The 12,356-nt window shown below is 44.1% G+C and overlaps 1 protein-coding gene across 1 annotated transcript in view; it reads right to left on the bottom strand.

Annotated features, from left to right (window-relative positions):
• The window catches only part of cxorf58 (chromosome X open reading frame 58), a gene marked incomplete at its 5' end in the record, with an annotated part of 33,964 nt that overhangs the window by 19,991 nt on the left and 1,617 nt on the right, over window positions 1-12,356 (bottom strand). Inside the window, one exon of the mRNA XM_031896201.1 lies at window positions 11,231-11,353. Within this exon, the coding sequence (XP_031752061.1) occupies window positions 11,231-11,353 (123 nt within the window). The remainder of the gene's footprint in view (window positions 1-11,230; window positions 11,354-12,356) is intronic.

The raw sequence follows: 12,356 nt of genomic DNA, 5'->3' as shown, positions 1-12,356 counted from the left end.
CCATGAATGAGGTGTAAAACTGTGCGGCTTATTCGGGAATAGGGTGCTATGACTTTTCCTGAGGGGTGGGCAGTTAATTGCCCCAGCCAGGGGGCAATTAACCACCGTTTGTCGTAGATCCATGAATAAGGTGTCAACTGTGCGGCTTATTCGGGAATGGGGTGCTATGCCTTTTCTGAGGGGTGGGCAGTTAATTGCCCCAGCAGGGAGCATAAACCACCGTTTGTCGTAGACCCATGAATGAGGTGTCAAACCGTGCGGCTTATTTCGGGATAGGGTGCAATGACTTTTGTGAGGGGTGGGCAGTTAATTGCCCCAGCAGGGGGCAATTAACCACCGTTTGTCGTAGATCCATGAATGAGGTGTCAAACTGTGCGGCTTATTCGGGAATGGGGTGCTATGCTTTTCTGAGGGGTGGGCGGTTAATTGCCCCAGCAGGGGGCAATTAACCACGTTTGTCGTAGACCCATGAATGAGGTGTCAAACGTGCAGCTTATTCGGGAATGGGGTGCTATGCTTTTCTGAGGGGTGGGCGGTTAATTGCCCCAGCAGGGGGCAATTATCCGCCCATAGACTTAACATTGAGACCAACTTTGACTGAGTCCCGCACCGTTTCTCGTAGACCCATGAATGAGGTGTCAAACTGTGCGGCTTATTTGGGAATGGGGTGCTATGACTTTTCTGAGGGGTGGGAGGTTAATTGCCCCAGCAGGGGGCAATTAACCACCGTTTGTCATATACCCATGAATGAGGTGTCAAACTGTGCGGCTTATTCGGGAATGGGGTGCTATGACTTTTCTAGGGGGTGGGCGGTTAATTGCCCCAGCAGGAGGCAATTAACCACCGTTTGTCGTAGACCCATGAATGAGGTGTCAAACTGTGCGGCTTATTCGGGAATGGGGTGCTATGACTTTTCTAAGGGGTGGGCGGTTAATTGCCCCAGCAGGGGGCAATTAACCAACGTTTGTCGTAGACCCATGAATGAGGTGTCAAACCGTGCGGCTTATTCGGGAATAGGGTGCTATGCCTTTTGTGAGGGGTGGGCAGTTAATTGCCCCAGCAGGGGGCAATTATCAACCCATAGACTTAACATTGAGACCAACTTTGACTGAGTCCCGCACCGTTTCTCGTAGACCCATGAATGAGGTGTCACACTGTGCGGCTTATTCGGGAATAGGGTGCTATGACTTTTCTGAGGGGTGGGCAGTTAATTGCCCCAGCAGGGGGCAATTATCCGCCCATAGACTTAACATTGAGACCAACTTTGACTGAGTCCCGCACCGTTTTTCGTATACCCATGAATGAGGTGTCAAACCGTGCGGCTTATTCGGGAATGGGGTGATATGACTTTTCTAGGGGGTGGGCGGTTAATTGCCCCAACAGGGGGCAATTAACCTCCGTTTGTCGTAGACCCATGAATGAGGTGTCAAACTGTGCGGCTTATTCGGGAATAGGGTGCTATGACTTTTGTGAGGGGTGGGCAGTTAATTGCCCCAGCAGGGGCACGAGTTTTGCCATGGCAAGCACCACTCACATTTTCTTCAGGAAATGTACCTCTCTAGTTATTATTATTATTAACAATTATTTATAAAGCGCCAACATATCCCGCAGCGCTGTACAATAAGTGGGTTTCATACATTGGACATACAGAGTTACAAATAAAGCAATCAATAACCGATACAAGAGGTGAAGAGGGTTCTGCCCAAAAGAGCTTACAGTCTACAAGGAGAAAGGGTTGAGACACAAGGTGTGGGAATGGGCATGACCAGAGTTGTGAGAAGTATGGCACATATACCAGCAGGGGGTAACAGCGCTCAGAGGATATCTCCTGTATTATATACCAGCTGGGCACTTACTGTCAAACCACCCATAGACTTAACATTAAGACCAACTTTGACTGAGTCCCGCACCGTTTGTCGTAGACCCATGAATGAGGTTTCAAACCATGCAACTTTTTCGGGAATGGGGTGCTATGACTTTTCTGAGGGGTGGGCGGTTAATTGACCCAGCAGGGGCACAAGTTTTGCCACGGCAATAATAATAACTAGATAAGTACATTTCCTGAAGAAAATGTGTGGTGCTTGCCGTGGAAAAACTCGTGCCCCTGCTGGGGCAATTAACCGCCCACCCCTCAGAAAAGTCATAGCACCCTATTCCCGAATAAGCCGCACAGTTTGACACCTCATTCATGGGTCTATGACAAACGGGGGTTAATTGCCCCCTGCTGGGGCAATTAACTGCCCACCACTCAGAAAAGTCATACCACCCTATTCCCGAATAAGCCGCACAGTTTGACACCTCATTCATGGGTCTACGACAAAGAGTGGTTAATTGCTCCCTGCAGGGGCAATTAACTGCTCACCCCCTAGAAAAGTCATAGCACCCCATTCCCGAATAAGCCGCACAGTTTGACACCTCATTCATGGGTCTATGACAAACGGTGGTTAATTGCCCCCTGCTGGGGCAATTAACTGCCCACCCCTCAGAAAAGTCATAGCACTGTATTCCTGAATAAGCCGCACAGTTTTACACCTCATTCATGGGTCTACGACAAACGGTGGTTAATTGCCCCCTGCTGGGGCAATTAACTGCCCACCCTTCAGAAAAGTCATAGCACCCTATTCCTGAATAAGCCACACAGTTTGACACCTCATTCATGGGTCTACGACAAACGGTGGTTAATTGCCCCTGCTGGGGCAATTAACTGCCCACCCCTCACAAAAGTCATAGCACCCTATTCCCGAATAAGCCGCACGGTTTGACACCTCATTCATGGGTCTATGACAAACGGGGGTTAATTGCCCCCTGCTGGGGCAATTAACCGCCCACCCCCTAGAAAAGTCATGGCACCCCATTCCCGAATAAGCCGCACAGTTTGACACCTCATTCATGGGTCTACGACAAACGGTGGTTAATTGCCTCCTGCTGGGGCAATTAACCGCCCACCCCTAGAAAAGTCATAGCACCCCATTCCCGAATAAGCCGCACAGTTTGACACCTCATTCATGGGTATATGACAAACGGTGGTTAATTGCCCCCTGCTGCCCCCTGCTGGGGCAATTAACCTCCCACCCCTCAGAAAAGTCATAGCACCCCATTCCCAAATAAGCCGCACAGTTTGACACCTCATTCATGGGTCTACGAGAAACGGTGCGGGACTCAGTCAAAGTTGGTCTCAATGTTAAGTCTATGGGTGGATAATTGCCCCCTGCTGGGGCAATTAACTGCCCACCCCTCAGATAAGTCATAGCACCCTATTCCCGAATAAGCCGCACAGTTTTACACCTCATTCATGGGTCTACGACAAACGGTGGTTAATTGCCCCCTGCTGGGACAATTAACTGCCCACCCCTCACAAAAGTCATTGCACCCTATTCCCGAATAAGCCGCACGGTTTGACACCTCATTCATGGGTCTACGACAAACGGTGGTTTATTGCTCCCTGCTGGGGCAATTAACTGCCCACCCCTCAGAAAAGGCATAGCACCCCATTCCCAAATAAGCCGCACAGTTTGACACCTCATTCATGGATCTACGACAAACGGTGGTTAATTGCCCCCTGCTGGGGCAATTAACTGCCCACCCCTCACAAAAGTCATAGCACCCTATTCCCGAATAAGCCGCACGGTTTGACACCTCATTCATGGGTCTACGACAAACGGTGGTTAATTGCCCCCTGCTGGGGCAATTAACCGCCCACCCCTCAGAAAAGGCATAGCACCCCATTCCCGAATAAGCCGCACAGTTTGACACCTCATTCATGGATCTACGACAAACGGTGGTTAATTGCCCCCTGCTGGGGCAATTAACTGCCCACCCCTCACAAAAGTCATTGCACCCTATTCCCGAATAAGCCGCACGGTTTGACACCTCATTCATGGGTCTACGACAAACGGTGGTTTATTGCTCCCTGCTGGGGCAATTAACTGCCCACCCCTCAGAAAAGGCATAGCACCCCATTCCCGAATAAGCCGCACAGTTTGACACCTCATTCATGGATCTACGACAAACGGTGGTTAATTGCCCCCTGCTGGGGCAATTAACTGCCCACCCCTCACAAAAGTCATAGCACCCTATTCCCGAATAAGCCGCACGGTTTGACACCTCATTCATGGGTCTACGAAAAACGGTGCGGGACTCAATGGTCTCAATGTTAAGTCTATGGGTGGATAATTGCCCCCTGCTGGGGCAATTAACTGCCCACCCCTCAGAAAAGTCATAGCACCCTATTCCCGAATAAGCCGCACAGTTTTACACCTCATTCATGGGTCTACGACAAACGGTGGTTAATTGCCCCCTGCTGGGGCAATTAACCGCCCACCCCTCACAAAAGTCATAGCACCCTATTCTCGAATAAGCCGCACGGTTTGACACCTCATTCATGGGTCTACGACAAACGGTGGTTAATTGCCCCCTGCTGGGGCAATTAACCGCCCACCCTTCAGAAAAGGCATAGCACCCCATTCCCGAATAAGCTGCACGGTTTGACACCTCATTCATGGGTCTACGAAAAACGGTGCGGGACTCAGTCAAAGTTGGTCTCAATGTTAACTCTATGGGCGGATAATTGCCCCCTGGTGGGGCAATTAACCGCCCACCCCTCAGAAAAGTAATAGCAAACCACTCCCGAATAAGCCGCACGGTTTGACACCTCATTCATGGGTCTACGACAAACGGTGCGGGACTCAGTCAAAGTTGGTCTCAATGTTAAGTCTATGGGTGGATAATTGCCCCCTGCTGGGGCAATTAACTGCCCACCCCTCAGAAAAGTCATAGCACCCCATTCTCGAATTAGCCGCACAGTTTAACACCTCATTCATGGGTCTACGACAAACTAGTTATTTGCCAAAATCCCCATCATAAGTCAATGGGGCAAATTTGGGGACCTCTCTTGCCCCGGGGGTAAAACTTATACCCTTGTATTCATTTCCCCCCAGAGAATGTTGATAAATGGAGGATTCATTCCCCCCTACTATAACAGCCCCCCTAGTTATTTAGGGCTTGGGGCAAGCAGCAGGCTCTAACCCTGAGTGTTTCAGTCAGTCGGTTAGGATACACCAACCGCCAATATGCAGAAGACAAGATTACGAAGAAACATGTTACAAGTGGGAGGAGGAAGGATAGCGAAGTGGTAGAGCGCACGCCCTTACATCGCCAGGTGTGGAGTTCGATTCCTGCCCCGTTGGCTTTGGAGTTCGATTCCTACCCCGTAAGGTTTGGAGTTCGAGTCCCGCCCTGGCAGCTGAGCTTCCTTGGGTCTCAAAGCTGATGCCTTAGGTAGGGCATGTATCAGAAATGGTATCAGCATTGAGCCCCATTGATAGAGGCAGACGCACCAAGGGAATTGAACTATGAAGGACCATTGATGGCCACAGGCGCGTCCTGGCCTCCTCCTTTTTGTATTTTCAAGGGCAGCTCATGATTTATGATGCCAGCTATTAACCCTTTTACTGCCAGCTGTTTTGGTCAAAGCGGAACTTGTATTGCCAGACAGTTTTTGAACATTTTGCACTGTTTCACTTTAGGGGCCTTTCCTCGGGGGGACTTTTAGTTTACCCAGGAATACAATATATCGTTTTTTTCAGAACAACCTAAGCTTTCAAAATATGGTAGAATTTTTGTGTAATTCCAATTCTGTAACAAGATATAGGCTTCTAAATGTCTAAAAATGCAAAAAAAATCTAATTTTCCATAATATAAACACATACTAGAAACAAAAATTATTTTATGCACGAATATACAACTGATTTGGAAAGTCCCATGTCTCCTGAACGTGCCAATACCAAATATATAAAGTTTTATGGAGATTTCCAGTACATTACCAAATTTCCAAAGCACTGCTCCAGAAAGCGGCATACCTTAGATTTCAAGGACAAAATTTCCACTAACAGAAGGTTTATCCCAGAAAATTGTACATTTTTGGAAAGAACAGATTCTGGGGAATACAGAATAGGTAGAACTGTCTGTCTGCTTCAAACTATCAAGTCGCAATGCTTTCCTGAAGTTATTGGTTTTTATCAAAATTTGTGATTTTTTTAAAAAATTGCTTCAAAACTTCCAGTCTATAGTATCTTATCTCCTACAGGTCATAAAGTAACCAAATAAAACACCCTAAATATGAACGCCAGGGGTCCACTGAACAGTTTGATGCCCAATATGTATAGGTTAAGCTAAGTATGTGGCATGTAGGGGCCCCAATGGGAACATACCCCCATATAATGTATCATTTCAGCTCCTGCAAAATCAACACATTTACATCCTTTATGTGGGATAATGCTACAAAAAAAGTACACTCACCCCAGAAAGCCATATATTTTTGGAAAGTACACATCCCCCCGAATCTATAATGGGTAAACATTTCTTTTTGCTCCAAAGTACCAAGCTGTAAAGCTTTCCTAAGTTTGCAGATTTATATGACATTTAGAAAATCGCATAAAAATGTTGCAATTTGCCGCATTTATCTCTCACAATTTCTTGATAAAGATCAGATAAAGGCAAATCACCCCAAATAGGAACACCAGAGGTCTACTGAACAGTTTGATGCCCAATATGCATAGATATACCAAAGTCTGCGGTGTGTACTGACCCCAAAATGAAAATAGCGCATAAGGATTTCTCGCCTGCCAACTCAGCTTTTGCACACAGAGCCCCCTGACAGCGTATTATGTGCAGTAACCCCCCCCCCCCCTAACTATACAGAGAGCCCCAGGAAACCATATATTTTTGGAAAGTACACATTCTGATGAATTCAAAATAGGCAAAGTTATTTTTGTACACCAAAGTTACACCTGGCAAAGCTACGCTAAAAACAGATTAGGAACACTTATACAGGGATAAAATGCGATAAAACCACAAAAATTGTGAAAATCAGTGAAACAACAAAATAAGTCACATGACAGTGTAATTAGTGGTCAGAATATCTGATCCAATAGTCACGCTGTCAAAATAAACAGTTTTTGGGTAAAAGAAACTAAAAACAAAGTGGCAAAATGAAAAAAAAACAAAACAAAACAAAAAAAACCCAAAGTGTTTGTGTATACATGTGTGTACATGTGTAAAAGTTTTGTTATAGTGTGTAAGTGTGTATATGAGTGTAAATAAGTGTATAAAAGTGTGAAAAATGAAAAAAAAACTGCTAAAATGTGTGCTGTAAATGTGTGTAAATGTATGTAAGTGTGTATAAATGTATGTAAGTGTGTGTGTAAGTGTGTAAATGAAAAAAAAAAAAAGTTCTTACCTGTCCTGAAGACCTGATTGCCTCCTCTTCAGTGGGATGGCCAGCAGGGGAGAAGGAGGAAGCAGGAAGCAGCAGACGTGATGCGATCACGTCTGCTGCTTCCTGGAGGGTCCTGCGAGCGATCGTCTTGCAGGACCCTCATGACAGCCCCCCTGGCACGTTGCCCAGGGGGGCTGTCATGGATAGAAGCTCTCTGCAGCGGCGGCACATGCCGCCGCTGCAGAGAGCTGCGCATAAATGCCAACGACGTATGGGACACGTCGTTGGCATTAAGCCTTTTACTGCACGACGTATGCCATACGTCGTTGGCAGTAAAGAGTTAAAACACTAGTGCACTTGGTCTGTCCTGATGCTGCCATTCCAACATGGAAAATGGGGGTGTTGTGTAATGTGGGTGTGGTCAGAGGGGCGTGGTCAAAAATATTGCATCACTTAGCGCGGCATATACTTTTGTCCCTCTTTTAATTTTTAAATGTTGGGAGGCATGGTGTGGTGGCAGTGTTGGGTGTCAGTGTTTGCCTACAGGGCGTAAGAAACTCACTGGGTTCAGTACAGATAGGTTGTCCCAAGTTGTGGAAGATATACTTTCTTAACTATTGATAATGTCTTGCTTTATTTATCATTTATAACTTGCCAAAGCTGCTATCACTGCCTGTGGCCCTAACCTTAATAACTATAAATGATCAAAAAACATGGCTGTAATAATCTCTTATCTATTAAAAGGGATATTGGAGGCATTCTGTGATAAAGGTACAAAGCTGCAGGCCTCATGTATTATAAGGGATAATGTACCCCCTACTGTAAATGATAAGGATTTTAGAAGTCACTGAGGGGTTCTGTGCCCATATAAAGCACAAGGCTGCAGGCTGAGTTATACAAATGGCCCTCTCTCAAAACCATCCTAACCACAAAAAAAACCAGTATAAAATACAGGTACTATTTTATTATTACAGAGAAAAGGGAATCATTTAAGCATGAAATAAACCCAATAGGGATGTTCTACCCCCAATAAGGGGTAATTATATCTTAGTTGGGATCAAGTACAGGTACTGTTTTATTATTACAGAGAAAAGGGAATCATTTAACCATGAAATAAACCCAAAAGGGCTGTTCTGCCCCCAATAAGGGGTAATTATATCTTAGTTGGGATCAATTACAGGTACTGTTTTATTATTACAGAGAAAAGGGAATCATTTAACCATGAAATAAACCCAATAGGGCTGTTCTGCCCCAATAAGGGGTAATTATATCTTAGTTGGGATCAAGTACAGGTACTGTTTTATTATTACAGAGAAAAAGGAATCATTTAACCATGAAATAAACCCAATAGGGCTGTTCTGCCCCCAATAAGGGGTAATTATATCTTAGTTGGGATCAATTACAGGTACTGTTTTATTATTACAGAGAAAAGGGAATCATTAACCATGAAATAAACCCAATAGGGCTGTTCTGCCCCAATAAGGGGTAATTATATCTTAGTTGGGATCAATTACAGGTACTGTTTTATTATTACAGAGAAAAGGGAATCATTTAACCATTAAATAAACCCAATAGGGCTGTTCTGCCCCCAATAAGGGGTAATTATATCTTAGTTGGGATCAATTACAGGTACTGTTTATTATTACAGAGAAAAGGGATCATTTAACCATGAAATAAACCCAATAGGGCTGTTCTGCCCCAATAAGGGGTATTATATCTTAGTTGGGATCAATTACAGGTACTGTTTTATTATTACAGAGAAAAGGGAATCATTTAACCATGAAATAAACCCAATAGGGCTGTTCTGCCCCCAATAAGGGGTAATTATATCTTAGTTGGGATCAATTACAGGTACTGTTTTATTATTACAGAGAAAAGGGAATCATTTAACCATGAAATAAACCCAATAGGGCTGTTCTGCCCCCAATAAGGGGTAATTATATCTTAGTTGGGATCAATTACAGGTACTGTTTTATTATTACAGAGAAAAGGGAATCATTTAACCATGAAATAAACCCAATAGAGCTGTTCTGCCCCAATAAGGGGTAATTATATCTTAGTTGGGATCAATTACAGGTACTGTTTTATTATTACAGAGAAAAGGGAATCATTTAACCATTAAATAAACCCAATAGGGCTGTTCTGTCCCCAATAAGGGGTAATTATAACTTAGTTGGGATCAAGTACAGGTACTGTTTTATTATTACAGAGAAAAGGGAACTTATTTATTGTCTGGGCCCATTCTTTGCAGGGATCTGGGAACTCTAATAGTTAAATGATTGAGGAAAACAAAATTGCATAATGTGAAAAGAGGAGGGAAAAATGCCAAACTACGGTATTAAAAATATATGATTATGCGCCTGATATACGTTGTACCAACTGGATTTGCCCAGAAACAGCCCAGTGTGTAATTACCCACAGGAGAGACTAGTGCTCTATTTGCTTTTACCAGGGGGTAATCTTAATCACTCTTAGCACTTCCCACATTCCAGAAAAAAGATAAGGCTGGAGAAGTCTGGTGTCAAAATGGACCCCCTACTGTGCATGTTTACGTTACTTTCCAGGCACCACCTGCTGTCTGAAAACAGAATAACAGCCTAAGAAGGCTTTTTTTCCCCTGACACAGCAGGGAGATGGCACAAGATAACACAACAGGATAGCCTGTGTTATCTTGTAACTAGTTAAAACCTGCGCTTCATCTTTATATCTGCATTTTCAGCCTTGTGCGCCATTGCTCTTAAAGTGGGTAGTCCAGACTCCAGAGTTCAAACAAGCAGTACATTACAGTCACTAAGGGTTGATTCCAAGGAATCCCAGACTTGATGGCTTAGCTGCCTTTGGTTTAAAATTCTGAACATAGCTGAAATCAGTGATGAGGCAGTTACTCAATAGTGGAGTGGAAATGGTGACTCAGCCCCCCTCATACACTCTGTAATGCACACACAGGCAGCATAGGGCAGACATAGTAAGGCACACACAGGCAGGGTAGGGCAGGGAGAGTATGGCACACACAGGAAGCATAGGGTAAGCAGAATATGGCACATACGGGCAGGATAGGGCAGGTAGAGTATGGCACACACACAGGCAGGATAGGACAGGCAGAGTATGGCACACAAAGACAGCATAGGGCAGGCATAGTATGGCACACACAGGCAGGGTAGGGCAGGGAGAGTATGGCACACACAGGAAGCATAGGGCAGGCAGAGTATGGCACATACAGGCAGGATAGGGCAGGCAGAGTATAGAACACACAGGCAGGGTAGGGCAGGCAGAGTATGGCACACACAGGCAGCATAGGGCAGGCAGAGTATGGCACACACAGGCAGCATAGGGCAGGCAGAGTATGGCACATACAGGCAGGGTAGAGCAGGCAGGAATACTATGATACAGAGCAAAATTTCTTGTCATTATTCCACTGCAGTGTTATATAAATAGGAAGGCTGGCATCTATGTATAAAACATAAAGTTTTGTCCACCTTTCAGTTTAGAGATAGCACTGATGAAAGTGCGGAAGTGTTGAGTATACCAGAGTTCAAACTATCAAATTGGCTAAGGCTTAAACCCAACAAACCACAAAACAGCCAAACTCTATAAAATCTATTTGCTCTTATCACCATCCTTTTTATAATAAGTTTTATACTAAGTTAATTTTAAAAACATTGATTTCAACCTGATGTTTAAACTAGATGGATGCAAATCAGACAAAAAATGTATTTGTGTTGTTGTATTTTCCCTTTTCTTTAGGGTGATGGCAGACAGATCTACCAAAAATACTTTCCCACCAGCAATAATGTATTTTGAAGTTTCCTCATGAGGCAACTTTGGAAAGTGCCACGAATGTTCTCCCTCCAGCAAATTACATCATTGCGGTGGGAGAGCATTTTCGGGGGGCACATTTAACTGTGGGAGACAAATATGTCCTTCACCCTTACAAGTATAAAGATATCGATCTCCTTTGAAGAAAACAACACAATGATTGCATAAATAAGAGGAAACAGTGACAAAAAAACATACGTATGTGGTGCATTCGGCTGCCTGAGCCTAAAATAATCAATTTCTGCCGCTGATTCTCTGGAGGTGGTTCCAGGAAGGCTGATAGATATGGAAGTGCTTGACATCCCAGACAATGCCATACCCCTGCAAAATAAAGAAAATATATTTATAGGAGAAGGAAAGGCTAATAAAGAGTTAATCTCAAGCTGCAGGTATACCTTCAGTTCTCTCAATAGTGCCCTTAAGTCTCCCCATATTTTGCCTGTCCAGATGATCAGAAGCCTCATAGGAAAAAAAACCCACTGAGCTCTGTAAACAAAATTTCCATAATGCCTCGCTCCTGCAGCAAGACCAAGACCCCTGTACATGCACAGTTTGTAAGACTAGGAGGAAGCTTTCTGCTGTATAGCTCAAATCACACAATCCAAAGGGAGGAGGAGGGAGTTTTTAGCATTCTTGTGGGAGGAGGGAGCAGGAGAGAGGAGAGAACTGTGCAGACTCTGGCCCCTGGAATGAAGGATTTTTCTGAGAGAGGAAGTCTAATACCAAAGAACATGTTGACAAAAAAAAGACACAAGAAATCCTGTGTTTCTTTTGATGGAGGACTTAATGCAGCATTTCTGTGAGTGCTTATGGCTGTATTTACATAGACCTTTCTGATAAAGTTTATTTAATTTTTACCTTTCCATTAAGGAGACCATTATATGCAATAAAAACACTGTTGCCAATATTACAGCTTTCTGCTGAAATATCTTATCAAAAAGTCACAAACAATGTCTTTTCACTGTGACAGATATCTATAAAACAGTATCAGGAATTAGTATGTGCTGCAAAACAGCACTGAGTTTTTAATGATGTGACAACATGAAAACATGGCAAAAAGTGAAGAAAAAACTTTTTTTTCCTGAATGATAGTAAATTGGCCCCTTCTCAAGTGCCAGAAACCCACCTTTTCTCAATAGTAAGTTACAAACTGTCCAGTAAAACCTGCACTCCTATAAACGCTCATTGATCCCCCAACCCAATTTTTCTGTTGATCAGCCAATCTACAAGCAAGAGTCTTGCTCGTAGATTGGCCCCACAGCAGAACAAAAATATTGCAAACATTCCAACAGATAGTTAGTAATTTGCAGATGCTATTTCCAGA

Source organism: Xenopus tropicalis, chromosome 2, assembly GCF_000004195.4.
Source record: "Xenopus tropicalis strain Nigerian chromosome 2, UCB_Xtro_10.0, whole genome shotgun sequence".
NCBI classification, from domain to species: Eukaryota; Metazoa; Chordata; class Amphibia; order Anura; family Pipidae; genus Xenopus; species Xenopus tropicalis.
This window is presented reverse-complemented; position numbering and strand designations above follow the sequence as displayed.